We start from the raw sequence: 13,805 nt of genomic DNA, 5'->3' as shown, positions 1-13,805 counted from the left end.
CTCCCCGCTGCTGCAGACAATGAGTAAGGTCTTGCCCATCCTTTCACCCAACGAGCAAAAGTAGTGCACGCATATTGCACGTACCTTTTGGACCTGCAGCTGGGCTGTTGTCTGGTCTTGCTCCAGACGAATTGGACCAAGTGCCATCAATTTCCGTTTGGTCTCAGCAACCCAGGCTAATTCTGCATCAGCAGCTTGCTCATACTAGCGGATAGGGAGAGGAGACCGAGCGCAACAAGTTAGCGACACACACAGAGCAAGGACAGCATTTACACAGATGCACAAACCAACACGACAGCAACAGCGACACACAGAGAGAGAGAGACATCCTCTGAAGCAAGGACAATGGTCTCATAGATACATATCTCCATACTACAAACAGCAAGGTGGACTCACAACTGGAAAAAGAGAAATGCACAGCCATGTGCAAAGGTAATAGGCACAGACCGAGCAGGCCTGATGCTGGACAAAGCAACCCCAAGGAAGAGACAGCCAGACAATGAGATGCAGTCACATACGTACAAAGAAAGACATGGAAAAACAACATAACCTTAACGCCAACACACACCAGTAGGTCTTATTCCCACATTTGATTTGAGGAAAATTACCAGGTTGTTGTTGTTTTTTTTAAAAAGCTTCCCCCCCAAAATTGAAAACAATTGCAGTTCTACTCTGAGTAATGTGGCAATAATTGCTCAACAATCCTGAGGTAACGTTTCCACAGAGAGATGCCTAGGACGAGGCTTAGCAGAATTCACTTTTTTAATCATTTTGAGGGATAACATCTATGTTTATTTTTAAGCAATTATGGGGAAAGGGTCAGGCAATAATTACGTAATGACCCGTGGAAGCTGAGATGCATAAAGTGAAAGATTTAAAACTTAAAACACAAACTGTCAACATCAAATACAGACAAAGTAAACAGCCTTAAATCTGCCTCTGACAAATTCCTAAGCAGATTTTTTCTTCCTTTGCTTATCTTAAATTTTGATGCTCATGGATGGAAATATTCTTCACCAGTTTGTGCGTAGGGTGAAATGGAAGTTTTCTGACATTTACCAATAAAAACCGAATCCTTCCAAACCTACCTATGCAGCAGCAGACAGCTGTCCTAAAGGGACGCCATCCCTTTCAACAGCTATCTGCTTTTGCTCTGTGGAGACCCCAGGAGAGAACACACACTTTTTTACACGGTGAAAGTGAAACACAAGCTACATTTTCCCCTCTTTTAGCAAACATTTAAAGAGACAGTACCCACTTCTGCAAGAGAAATAAAAACAGCCCTGGGTTTTATCCGTAGGACTCCTATGAAACAGGCCAACAGTGGAAAGAGCTAAACAGACACATATCTGAATCCTCATAGGATTTAAAGCGGACATGACCAACTTCGCTAACCATAGTCCAAAATGTTGGTCAGCATAGTCCATTACACGCTGGGTGTTTGACGAACAGCTGCCATCAGGTGACATAATTAACACATCGTTGCCTGGAAGAGGGTACTGGCTTCTTTAGCAGGTTTTAAAGCACAGAGCAGCATGGCAACTTGCAAGTTTAGCGCTACAGAGTATAATGAAGCAAGCCCCTTAAATGCCCTTTCTGTCCGCGGGGAAAGAGACTGCTCTTTCACACCGCAGGTTTGTCTGGGTGAGTTCTGCTTGTGTTACCTGGGCGCAAAGCTACTGGCGAAGAGTTTAGCTCCTCACTGTCCTCAGTCCCCAAAGAATAAGGTGTTAGAAAGATTCTTATTCTGAAATAAATCCCCGGGCTGTCAGAATTATGGATTACATTTCTGGGCCTGAGAGTCGCCCGCCATCAGTTTTAGACACAATCCACTCGTGCCGCAACCCAAAAGCCAGGAGCACTAAGTTAAAACAGAACTTCTCTAAGAGGCACCGAACTATCACCAAAACCATTATGAAGGCAGCCTGTTCAGAAACCAGCTAGACTCTGTCGCCAGTTCTACCACACAAACTCCCAAATCTGTTCATTTCTCAGCATTAGCTGGTGCTTCCCCATCATGCAATTCTCACGTCTATAGCTCAAGTTACGTTGCTACTTAGAGGGAAGCCGTGGTGAATCAGCTGGCATGCAGCCCCCGCCAAACCCCCTCCTGAGTGAGCCACAAGAGACTATAAGGTTACCTGTTGTGACCTTTGTATAGCAGCATCTATCTCTTCCACTCTCTGCCGGACAGTGTCACTGACCATCTTGTACTGCTCGTTGGTATCTGACACGAGTTTGTCCAGCCCTTCACGGGCTCGCCAAGGCACCAGTCCCAAGAGGGCGCGGCTCACCTCATTCACAGTATCCAGAACAAGCCTGTGCTCCATAACCTCCTTCTTAAGCTCCTGAGGAAGACACGGAGCGAGAGCATATACAGTACATCTCAGTTAACATCCCCGATACAGAGTTGGCAAGAGGCTGTTCCTACATTTGAATCGTAATGGTCTTGCGGCCAAGTTCCCTTCATTCTTTTCACCGGTACAAGATCCCCAGTGGAGCTGTTCACCAGGTTATTGTTTAGCAGGACTGCCCGTTTGCCAGGTGCTGTTTGAACCCACAGGGGAAAGGAGAATAAGGTAGCATTCGTAAGAAGGCAGATACATGCACTAGCTAGGTGCACGTCTTGATGGGTCCAAGTAATTTGAAAGAGCGTTTTCAGCGAAAGGCTGGCATCCTTGGGGGAAACTGGCAGGGACAACACGATAAGAGACAAGTGTGGATGAGCAGGGAGGGGCAGCTGCGAAGGGCACTGAAGGCAAGGACTTGTAGCTTGAATTTGATGGGGTGAACACTGGGGAATCAGTCAATCAGAAGGATTCAAAGGGAGAGCAATGGGGTCAAAGTGAGGAAAGGGAAGATGAACTTGACAGCTGTATTTTCTATGGGGGGGGCCCGATGTGGGTGATAGAGAGGCTATAAGTGAGGAGATTACAGGCAGCGTGTTACCTTCTGCTTTGTTAAGATAATTTTAATGTATTAACTGATCTTTAAGATTTCTGAGCTGCAGCCTCCCATAAGCCGGAAAAGGATGGTGCCTCATTGGCTTCTTAAAGCGAAACATTATTGCTATTATTTGTATTCCCGTCGTGCCGACGAGCCCTCGTCATGGACCGAACGGATATTTTCCCTTCCGTTACCCCCTGCTTCTAGGCGTTGCACTCTTAAGAGCAAATTCTCTCTCAAAGAGAATAATAGCAACAATATGTCGCTTGAAGAAGCCAATGAGGCACCACCTCTGCGGTGCATTCTCAATGCAGTGCGCAAGCTCTCTGGCTCTGGTGCATTCCCAGCTTTTGACATTGAGCTCAGTATTTCAAAAGTTCTGACCTTCTGCCTCTGCTGGAATTGGGGTATCTGCTCTCCAATAGGCGACTGCCCCGCACTGGACATCAGCTCCTCCTCCACCTCACTCATCCAGCTGGTCAGTTCCTCATGCGTGGACTGGAACTTGGTGGCCAGCTGCCGAGCCTGCTCCAACGTCCTGAGAGCCTTAGAGCTAGTGGCTGTGATGTCCGAGTAACGAGTCTTGATGCCATCCAGCTTCTCCTGGATTAGCAACACCTCTTCCCCTGAGAGATGGAGACACAGTTAGTTATGCATGTCCAAAGTTGGTTTTCTTTTAAAGTAGCCTGTTTTCCTGCTTTCTGATTTAAATGGCTACTTTCAGAGTCCCTTTTCATCAAGTCAATGTAAGCAAGAAGCCGTTTTCACAACCATGGAGCTAATTTTGCAACTGATATTTTCATTCCAGCCAGGGAAAATTCCTCCTTCTTCCCACCATTGAAATGAAACCTGCAACGAAGTCTTTTTTGCTTGTGGTTCCAATAAAACCCTGACCTTACCAGTACTTTGTTCTTGACAAACGCATGACACCTCTGAGAAAGAGGGAGTCATTTCTGAGAGGACAGGAAACGGAGGAGCTGGTTTTTTGTTATATTAACTTTTCTAGAACATTTGTTCATAATGCAGACTACCTCTTAGTAAACAGACTGCCTTAAGCACCACCTCTCCTCCCACTCACGAACGGATGACATCCACATGGCAACTGCAGCAATGGCTTACATAGAAAGTAATATTAGGAAAATGCTTGGTGTATTTTTAGCCTCTTTTAATGTGATTTAGCAGCTGGAAAGAAGGCGTTGAGCCTGTGTTGGGTTGCAAGCCAGGTCTGTGGAGATCACCAAAAGGTGAACTACCCAGAACTCTATTCGGGAACTTCTGCTCGACAGCCGTCGGCATGTTCAAGGGGAGGGCACGTCTACTGCTCTGTGTTTGTTCAGTGCCTAGCACAGTGGGTTGACCCTTAGGCACCACCATAACAAACATATTAAATACTAACTCATGGCCTACCACACAGAATGAATGTGTGTGGAACACCATCCGGCTCGGCAGCGTCTTAAAAGAAGCCAACATCAACAGCCTACTCTGAACCAATTATTGTAATCAAGAACAACCAGGCTTCTCAGGTAGGCCAAAGCTTGGCTGCAGGGAAGTGCCTTTATCAGACCAGGCGTTGCAGTCTGTTCATCTCTTCCGGTACCTGTGGTTTGTTTCAGAAGTGCTTGCCCGTTTTTAATGGCTTGGTCCACATTCTTCTTTCTGTTCACGATCTCCTCGTTCAGGGCCTGAATGGAAAGAACCAACAGCAGTTACCCTCTCCAAGAAGAGGCCCTTCAGCTGCGCAGGTGACCGAGTGCAGGAGAGAGAGGAGACGGACCCCAGGGAAAGCATAACTTTCTCTTTCTCTGTATTCCCCATGGATCAGAACCAGGTAGGTTGCATGTCCTTCCTGCTCCCCCACCACTACACTTCCCTGACAGGCTTAAGGTCTTGTAACTCAGGGCTAAGCACAGTTCTTTACCACCCTCCACCTTTGGATCTGTATTCATGAAGCATCCACTCTTGTATTAGAAATTAACCAAAGACTAAATTTACTGTGCAAAGACTGGCATATGCTTAAAAACTTATACTGGCCTAGGTATGTTGGCCAGGAGTCTGGGAAAAAAACCACACCCCCCTAGCAACATAGCTATGCCTGATAAACCCCCTAGTGTAGACGCAGCTATGCCAACAGACGAGTGCTTCTGTCAGCATAGGTAATGTAATTCGGGGAGATGGTGTTACTACACTGGCAGACAAAACCCTGTCAGCATATGCTACATCTACACTGGAGGGTTATGCTGATATGGCCTATGTCTACACTACAGAGCCTATGAATGAGCGGAAACAGACCTTGCCTCTCAGAAGAGGTGTTCAATGCTGGACTATGGCACATTCCCATGCTCTTTAAATTCACTTATTGCAGGGAGAAAGACTGGAAGCTCTAAAGAAAAGTCCTGGCAGGTCTTGTTTATTTAGCCCAGGAGTTGGATGCAAAACGTCTGAATAATTTACAGTCTATGGGACACCAGGACACCCTTTTTATTTTTTGGGGGGGGGAGGGGGTGGGTAGGAGGGATTTGAGGGGAGGAGAGTTGTTTTTAATAAATGAAATAAGTTTATTTTATCCAACTTGAGAAAAGAGAGGCTTGTTTTGATGTTGGTTAAAATTAGAGTCAAACAAACAAAAATGGATCAAAACAGTTGCTCTATAGCTAAATAAATAAATAAACAAACAAATAAATATGAAAAAATGGAAAATGGCAATACCAGCTGGTCGGCATGCTGCTTTTGCAGGACGTCCCGTTTATAATCCTTTACGAATACCAAGCTGAGCTTGTCCTCAACCTCGGCCAGCCAGTTGAGCACTTCCACCTCATCCTCCCCAAAGAGCCTAGCGTTGGACAACGCCTGATCAAGCAGGGCTGCCTTCCGGCAGCACCGATCTTGAATCTCGCTGTACCGGGCCTGCAGCGAGTCTAGCTTCTCTGCCAGCAAGCCCTGTTCAGCTACGCAACTCAGGGAGGTGAGAGACTGCCCAAGACTGACTGCCTGATTCACGTCAGCCGCGCGACTCTCTATGTCTTCCTCTAGTGCCTGAAAATCCAGGGTGACAAAATGGACAACAGACACAAATGATTGAAAATGGAATAAAATGGGGGAAAAAAACTAAAAGAATGAATTTAATTCATGATCAAACAAAGTAAAGACAAAACCCACCAAGAAGGGCAGAAACAATAACAAATAAAAGGTTTAAGTTGGTTGCAAAGAGTAAAAGACACAACAGTTACATTATGGCCAGAAGCAAACAATGGGCCACCCATGTTGTGATTTCTCAAGTTCTCTATTTCAAAAGCCTGTAACAGCTGCCCCCATCACCATGCAGACAGCTTTCTGCACATCTATGTGTAACAATGGCCGACGTCTTCCATCAACAGTTTTGTGTTTGCTTGGGGACCATTTCCTACCTTGTGACGGGTGATCTGCTGCTGGATTTTAGCTGTCTGAGTACCAATGGGCTCAGAATTTGACAGTTTTTTCTCCGTCAAAGATAGCCAGTCTGAAATAGGCTCAGTGGTCTCATGGAATTGTTTAGCCAGAACCAGGATATCTTCCAGTTGTTTTTGCCTACATCAAGATAACCACAAAGCTGCTAATTAGGCGTTAGGTCTTTTGTTAAAAAAAAAAATCAGGAAAGTTAAGCAACTTAATGTTTGAGTGCCACCTTAACCATAAAGATTTTATTGCACTATGAAGCTTTTAACATGCTGCAGTGACTAGAGGTCTGAGTGCAAGGAAGAGAAACACCTCTCTTCAGTCCAGGTGTAACATCTTGTCAGGCGAACCGGAAATGGAAACACACACGTTCCCTAGCAACTGCAGAACAAGGCCCTTTTCACTGATGTTGTGTAAGGGGCCAAGACAACTCCCACTGAAGTCAATAAAAAAGGCTTCCGTTCTACACAATTAGCTTTTCTGCCATCAACAGCACTGTCATAGGAATCTCCCGAAATGACAAGGGGTATTGCTAGAATCCTTAAATGTCAGGCTTGTAAGGTGCTGGTGAAAGGTTCCAGATTGACAGTCCTTGAGACCGCGGCCTATTGATTCAACTGGAATTTCAAATACTGTAAACTGAGGTTGGCCCTTATGGGTGGCTCGACACATCATTATACTAACTAGACCATGCAGCAAACTGCATCTTGTAAATGAAATTTGTGCAGCAGAAAGGTGCAAACAGTTCTCTGGAGCTGAAAGTCAAACTAGGAGGAATAAAAATAAACCCGCACCGCGAAGAGAATTAATTTCATTTAAGCATCTCCACGGCACTATAAAACTGTGCCATCTGTTTCACCCTCCCAATGCACATTTTAGTTTGGCGTGTTTTCTGGTTGACACTTGCTGTTTCCAGGATAGTCCCGTAAAGGAATCTCACTGAACTTCCCAAGCGTTGCTATCTGATGATTACAAACAGCCCACGACAGCGGCCAGTGGATTAACACTGGCTGCAAACCCAAAGTGCTGTACTAGCAAGAACTATTCTAAAGATCTGATTAGCTGACTGCTGGATGGCCAACCAACGTACACTGAAAACAGTTTAAAAACACATGCACAAATGCTTCCGTCAGTCAGAAAGCAGCTTGTAAGTGTAGAGTGTAATACAAACAAACAATAACAAACTGGTCTTAGTCTAAAGTACCCAGGACAGCGAGCTCTGTAAACAATTCCAAAATACTGATCATTAATGGACATGGGAGAAATTGCCACTACACTTTGCCAATGCGTCAATAAGACGAGGAAACAGATCATTGCCAGACTGATAAGCAGTTTAAGGCAAACTCTGGGCCTTTTACATGACTTTACAATGAAGTAGGCTATCCCAGCAAAATACAGATTCTAAGGCTGGAAGGGACCACTGTGATCATCTAGTCTAGAGCAGAAAAGAAATTCAGAAGCTTTCCAGTGACAATATGTTTCATGCTTGTCCTCCACCCTTAAACAGGCAGCATATTCTACCAGATACATTGGTGGAAAGAACATGTTTCATGCTGGGCACAGAGGAATTTCTCCGCTTTCAAAGCTGAGACAAAATGAAGTCACTTCTTTCCCACTTTTCTTCCTTACCTGGCTGCTGCCTTGCCAAGCAGTCCTGCCCATCTATTTTCAAGACTCTCCAGCTGGCAAACAATCTTCTCTCGGTCCGTTGGCTCGGCCGACTGCGCTATCCTTCCGCCCTCTGCCTGAATCATCTCGACAGTGGCCTTGCGATCATCCAAGAGACGCTGGAGCAGCTTTTACATAAACATTAAAACAAAGAGGGATAAAAGTTACCAAGTTGAGTCAGCAGAGCTACTTCTGCCTCCAAACACACCAACCCTCTAATTGTGTCTGAAAACTATTAATAAACACTGGGCTGCATCCAAACCCAGCTGAGCAAATCAACAACAACAAGATTTTTTTTCCCTCCCAAACTCAAAAGACCATAAAAATGCCTCCAACAAATCCAACACACTTGATTCAACAGAGAAACTTGAAACTTGCTCCCCAAACTGTAAACGTTATGTTTTAACGTTCGCTTGAATCTCCTATTAAAAAAAATCTCACCGTACGTGATGAAGTTTTGTGGTTTTTTAAAACTTTGTTTTACCATTATTAACATTTATGAACGTTCCATATGTTAACAAGTCTTATTCATAACCTGTATGTGTTACCTAAAGATAGGGTGACCAGCTAGCAAGTGTGAAAAATCGGGACAGGGGATACGGGGTAATAGGCGCCTATATAAGACAAAGCCCCCAAAATCGGGACTGCAGCCGGTCACCCTACCTAAAGACCAATTTGTGTTTAGCCAACCCTCTTCTCTGTTTTTTTATTTTGTTCAAATTCCAAAACCGAAACCATACACTACAAAATCTATTTGATCCGGATATAAAATAGTTGTCAGCATGAGCAAAAACAAATGTGCTGTTGTTGAAGAAAAAGAAACAGGCAGCGAATTTCACGACAGTATGACAGCAAAATAGTACTGGAGCTAGAGAGCCAATCTGCCTGTCCTTCATACAACTCTCATTATTAGCCTGTTAAGATGGCAGGCATGGGGAACAAGACCAGAACCCATACAGTATAATGGTAGAACGTGAGAAAGCCACAGCTGCGGAATGGCTGCCGTAAACTAGCAGAATTACATGAAATCACAGTTACCATTTATATTTTTAAAATGATGGAGCAGACACACTTGTTCGGCTACGAGCAGCGTACTGTGCTCGTGGCCTCTACATCCTTCCCTCCTGGATATGGTTTGGCGTTCACTATCTCCAGGTCACTTACCTTCTGCTCTTGGATCTGAGCTTTCACCACTTTGTATTCAGCAGAGGGAGGTTTCTGATTGGAGATGAGCTCCTCTGTGTCTACCAACCAGCTCAGCAATGGTTCCAAAGCGTCCTGAAACTTCCCACAATGCAACAGGGCCTCTTGTAGCTGTGTGATTCTCTGTGCCACCTGCATTGTACATACACACGTCACTAGAGGAAAAGCGTCCTCAAGTTACACTAGGTGACAACAGAGCAACTGCTCATGGTCTTTGGCACTGTTACAGAATCAATGGCTCTGTTTCAACTCTAGATGCTGTTCCCTTTATGTCAGCTGGCTCACCTGAGCCAAGACAATGGCTTACTGCATCAAGCAACGAAGGCTCCTCTCTCCAGAGGTGCTTACCTTTTTGTTGAGAGTGTTCCAGCGGGCGTTGATCTCCTCCATGTCATGTTCCAATCCCTGTACGTCGCAATTTTTTCCTGCACTCTGGATGAGTCCCTGACCCAGTCCGTTTACTTGTTGCAGTTTTACCTGAATGGGATCCACTTGCTCCTTCTGAAACATCTGAACAAGAAAGGGGAATTGATTTATAACCTTCAGTTCCCTTACGCAGCACCGCCTCATCTGCTAATGGATACACTTTAGACTACAGTTCCCAACCTTCTCCAGAGAGCAAGCAGAACATTTTCCTTTCGCTTCTTCTGGTGGAGTTACTTATTTTTTTTAAAGGAGGTTTGTTTGTTAGTTTGTTTAAATCTTTCATCTGCCCATATCCAGTATAATCATAGAATCATAGGACTGGAAGGGACCTCGAGAGGCCATCTAGTCCAGTCCCCTGCACTCATGGCAGGACTAAGTATTATCTAGACCAGGGGTCTCAAACTCAAATGACCACGAGGGCCACATGAGGACTAGTACATTGGCCCGAGGGCCGCACCACTGACCACCCACACCCCCGCTGCCCCAGCCCCACCCCTTCCGGGAGGCCCTGCCCCACTTCTTCCCATCCCTTCCCCCATTCCAACCCCTTCCCTGAAATCTTCCCTCCGGGAAGCGGCCGGGACGGCGCGGGGGCGGGGCAGGCAGGCAGGGAGGGAGCCTGCCCTGCCCCCGGTGCGCACTGGGCCAGAGCTGCTCTAGATAAATGCTGGGGTGGCCGCGGGGAGCTGGTGGGCTGCAGAAAATAACCCTGTAGGCCGCGTGTTTGAAACCCCTGATCTAGACCATCCCTGACAGCTGTTTGTCTAACCTGCTCTTAAAAATCTCCAATGACGAGCACTTCAAGTATCTACAGGTCTCAGGCATAGATTATGTCTCAGACGCAGCCATATAGTCTTTTAAATCTGTAAATCCCATGGAGAAGCCCCACCTAGATAGCCAAGACCCAGTCACTTATGTGACTTATACCAAGACGCAGTCAGATGCTCAATAACAGAAATCAAAGCAAATCTTATCATGGCAGCGTTGAATTGGGATGGGCTCTACACTATATGAGTTTTGTCAAACGATCGAAACTTTAGACACTGGGAAGCATACTGTATTTGTAAAGACCAAGGGAACAAGAGAAAGGCAATGGACGATTAATGTGTTAGCTGTTTATCTGAGATCATCCCATGTATTTGGCAGAATCCTAGTCTGCAAGTCCTGTGGGGAAAGCATTCCAACCAAAAAAGGGGTTTTGGAACTGAAGGAAGGAACCTTGCCGTTGGGAGGAAGAACAGCAGGGAAAATCCCGTTTTTCAAGGAGATAAGTGCCCTTATCAAAGACTCAAATCTCCTGTAATTAGCTGATGATAAGCCAGACCCTAGCAGTCTGTATTCATTTCCTTTCCTCCACAATAGTGTCATTCAGTCTCAATGAGACAAGGCAGCCAACCAAGGCCACACTGTGCAGGAAATGCTGGAACATGAAAGGCAAATTCTGAGCAAAATTTGAGAGGTAGGACCAGCTCTGCTTCATCATAATGAATAATACAATCCAAAACAGGGATGGATACATTGTTCAAACAGGGCCTTGGGCTGCTAGCTAGAACAGATCATAGGTCAAACGCTGACAAACAGAAGAACAGGAAAGATTACAGTGCTCTCTCTCTTTACTCACAACCATCTTCCTCAGAAGGGAACAGGAGATAAATGCAGACAATCTCTTTCTTTTTCAAGTATGCTTGAAAAAAAACACCATGTACCCAAGGATATGGATATTGACAACGTCTAAACATTCCATTTCAGATAGACTTGTGTCAAACACTCCTGAGAAGCAAGCACTCGAGGAAGGTTTGGAAAAGGTCTCTGGTATCAGACAATTGCTTTATCTCCAAAGGGAAGAAAGTCAGTGACACGCTGCCTATAAAGACAGCCTGCCTTCTGTTGCTTTGCCACATTTTCAAAGAAAAATCTTTTCCTCCCCAACTGAAGTTCAGCAGCTTGTCTACATCGTGGGACTATGCCAGGAATATTAACTCAAGAGTGCTGGAAGACACAGTCCAGAGCTATACGCTCGTGCAGAATTATTCTATGGTTATAAGAAGTGATGGTGACATGAAATAGCTAATTCTCCAAACACTTCTGTTACTGCTCTTATATGGAGCTGGCTGCCTTACATGAAAGGATCAGACTGATAAGTCAGGCATGCAAACATTTGACTGGAGCACTGTGCCTCTGCCAGTGTACTCTGACCTAAGCCTTTAATATAAAACTGGCTTTTTTTTTTTTTTTTTTTGGTAACTAGAAGCTTTAAAAGATTTTTTTTTCCAGGATCCAAATGCACAGCTCCTGACACCCAGCAATGAATAACTGCAAGGTGTGTACGCACAATCCAGAAACCAAAGCCCATTTCATGAGGATCATTTAAAACGCAATCACATGCATAATCGCATTAAGAGCGAATACTTCTAACACATTTATTCTTCAAAGCCAATATGCATACACAAGATTCCAATGTTTTAATTTATTAAGCTTCACTGGGACTCAAATTTGAAACAAATATTTAATGTGCAATCTATCTTTTACATAGAAAAACATGATGAGTGAAGTTTCTGAGAAGCTGTATTTGGTTAACTGCATGGACTGACATTCTCGACTAAAGGCCCTGGATCTGTTCACGTACGTCCCTCTCATTTTGAGAGCCACTTTCCAATGACTCTCTTTAAATTCTACTTTGTTCCTATCATGGATGACTGCATCCTGTGATCTCACTCCACTTCTTAACCCTTTTATTACCGAACACAAAAACAGGCATTATTTGGTGATTTCCTGTAGGAGTGCCAGCACTCCCTCGGAACAAACATTTCAAAGGGAACATATGAGGATACGTGTTACAATATTGGGAGTACTTTTTTGCTTCACGCCCTTGGTACTTTAGCCATAACTCAGCTGGTTAATGCTAAGATACTCAAGGTACAGGGCATTTTCCTGATGCAAACCTAAATCTATCAATGGCTCGAGGCATCACTGGTTCCAAAGGGTTAATAACTAGGAACATTTAATGTAAAATACAGTCCCAATGGAGAAGCAACAATGAAACTGAAGCAGTAAATCCCAGATAATAGCCACATGAAGTCAGTACCTTGATGTCTCTCTTTCTTTCCTAATTTACTGACTGGAACTTGGTTTGGCAGTGAAGGCTGCACTTGAAGCAAAAACTCAGTATAAACTGATTGCCCTCTCCTTGGGTTCCCCTCCATTTCAAAGCAGTTCTCTGATGCTGAGGTGGCTGTGGGGTTTTTAAATGGGTGGCATAGTGCAAAGGATGAAGAATTGCCGCTGAATCAGGTTTATGGGCTGGGCAATTGGTAATGTCTTCCCAATGCTTGTTCTTCTAACCTACATGGCTGATCAATTAGGGTTCAGATATGGGAATACCATGCATTAAAAAAAACCTGATACTCTTTATAGCATTTTTAAAATTTTCTTAATACAAATGTTGTTAGTAAAATACTGAAAAGAATTACACTTATTTTTCTCCTGATATTTCAGAACCTCTTTGCCCCTCTTTATCATTTAAGAAAACCTTAAATGAGCGCCTATTGTATAACATGTATGCATTGTTTTCACTCCATTTGCTTTACAAATTCTCTTTAGTAACAGAATTTTGTATTTGAAATGGTGCATCTAACTCCAGCAAGAAAAATCTTCCCGTAGCAATCTCTAATTTACTTTTGAGTAAGCATAATGTATTTGAATAAGTAAGTCACTTGAAAAGTTTAGGGAAAGAATTTTCATAATCTAACAATTGTCATAGTTTACCTCCCATGCTTGCAAAAGATACATATTTCCCACCCCCAAAGCATTGGCCTACAAAATTGAACTCTTTTTAATTGGGAAAAGACCTACCTCAAGGTTTACAATACAGAAAACTGATATGACAGAGGGGACAATCAGTGCAGTCTGTACCCCACAAAAAGTGTGAGCAAACTGTCAGCTAGGTAGGAGTCAGGACTTCTTCTCCCCACCCCCATAAACGAAGGGATTTCCTGTCTGACACACCCTGTGTAAGTAACTGAGTAACAAATACCTCATTATCTGGAACTAATCCATCTGTTACAGCAGGAGCCCCTTCCGCCACAAGAACTGTGATAGGAGGCCTTTCTGTGTCCGTCACTGTGGTAGCC

The 13,805-nt window shown here is 44.3% G+C and overlaps 1 protein-coding gene across 9 annotated transcripts in view; it reads right to left on the bottom strand.

Annotated features, from left to right (window-relative positions):
- The window catches only part of MACF1 (microtubule actin crosslinking factor 1), a gene marked incomplete at its 5' end in the record, with an annotated part of 251,969 nt that overhangs the window by 39,215 nt on the left and 198,949 nt on the right, over window positions 1–13,805 (bottom strand). For 8 of the 9 annotated variants that reach the window (XM_084652581.1, XM_084652582.1, XM_084652575.1 and 5 more), the window contains 9 exons: window positions 85–204; window positions 2,142–2,348; window positions 3,331–3,572; window positions 4,544–4,628; window positions 5,653–5,979; window positions 6,351–6,510; window positions 8,008–8,174; window positions 9,211–9,381; window positions 9,598–9,759. In XM_084652581.1, coding sequence (XP_084508707.1) covers window positions 85–204; window positions 2,142–2,348; window positions 3,331–3,572; window positions 4,544–4,628; window positions 5,653–5,979; window positions 6,351–6,510; window positions 8,008–8,174; window positions 9,211–9,381; window positions 9,598–9,759 — 1,641 coding nt within the window. The remainder of the gene's footprint in view (window positions 1–84; window positions 205–2,141; window positions 2,349–3,330; window positions 3,573–4,543; window positions 4,629–5,652; window positions 5,980–6,350; window positions 6,511–8,007; window positions 8,175–9,210; window positions 9,382–9,597; window positions 9,760–13,805) is intronic. The other variant, XM_084652580.1, reaches the window with a different exon arrangement.

Source organism: Lepidochelys olivacea (assembly GCF_965140295.1).
Source record: "Lepidochelys olivacea isolate rLepOli2 genome assembly, chromosome: 19".
In the NCBI taxonomy this organism is placed as follows: Eukaryota; Metazoa; Chordata; order Testudines; family Cheloniidae; genus Lepidochelys; species Lepidochelys olivacea.
Note: the sequence above shows the minus strand (reverse complement) of the source record. Positions and strands in the feature narration are given on the sequence as shown.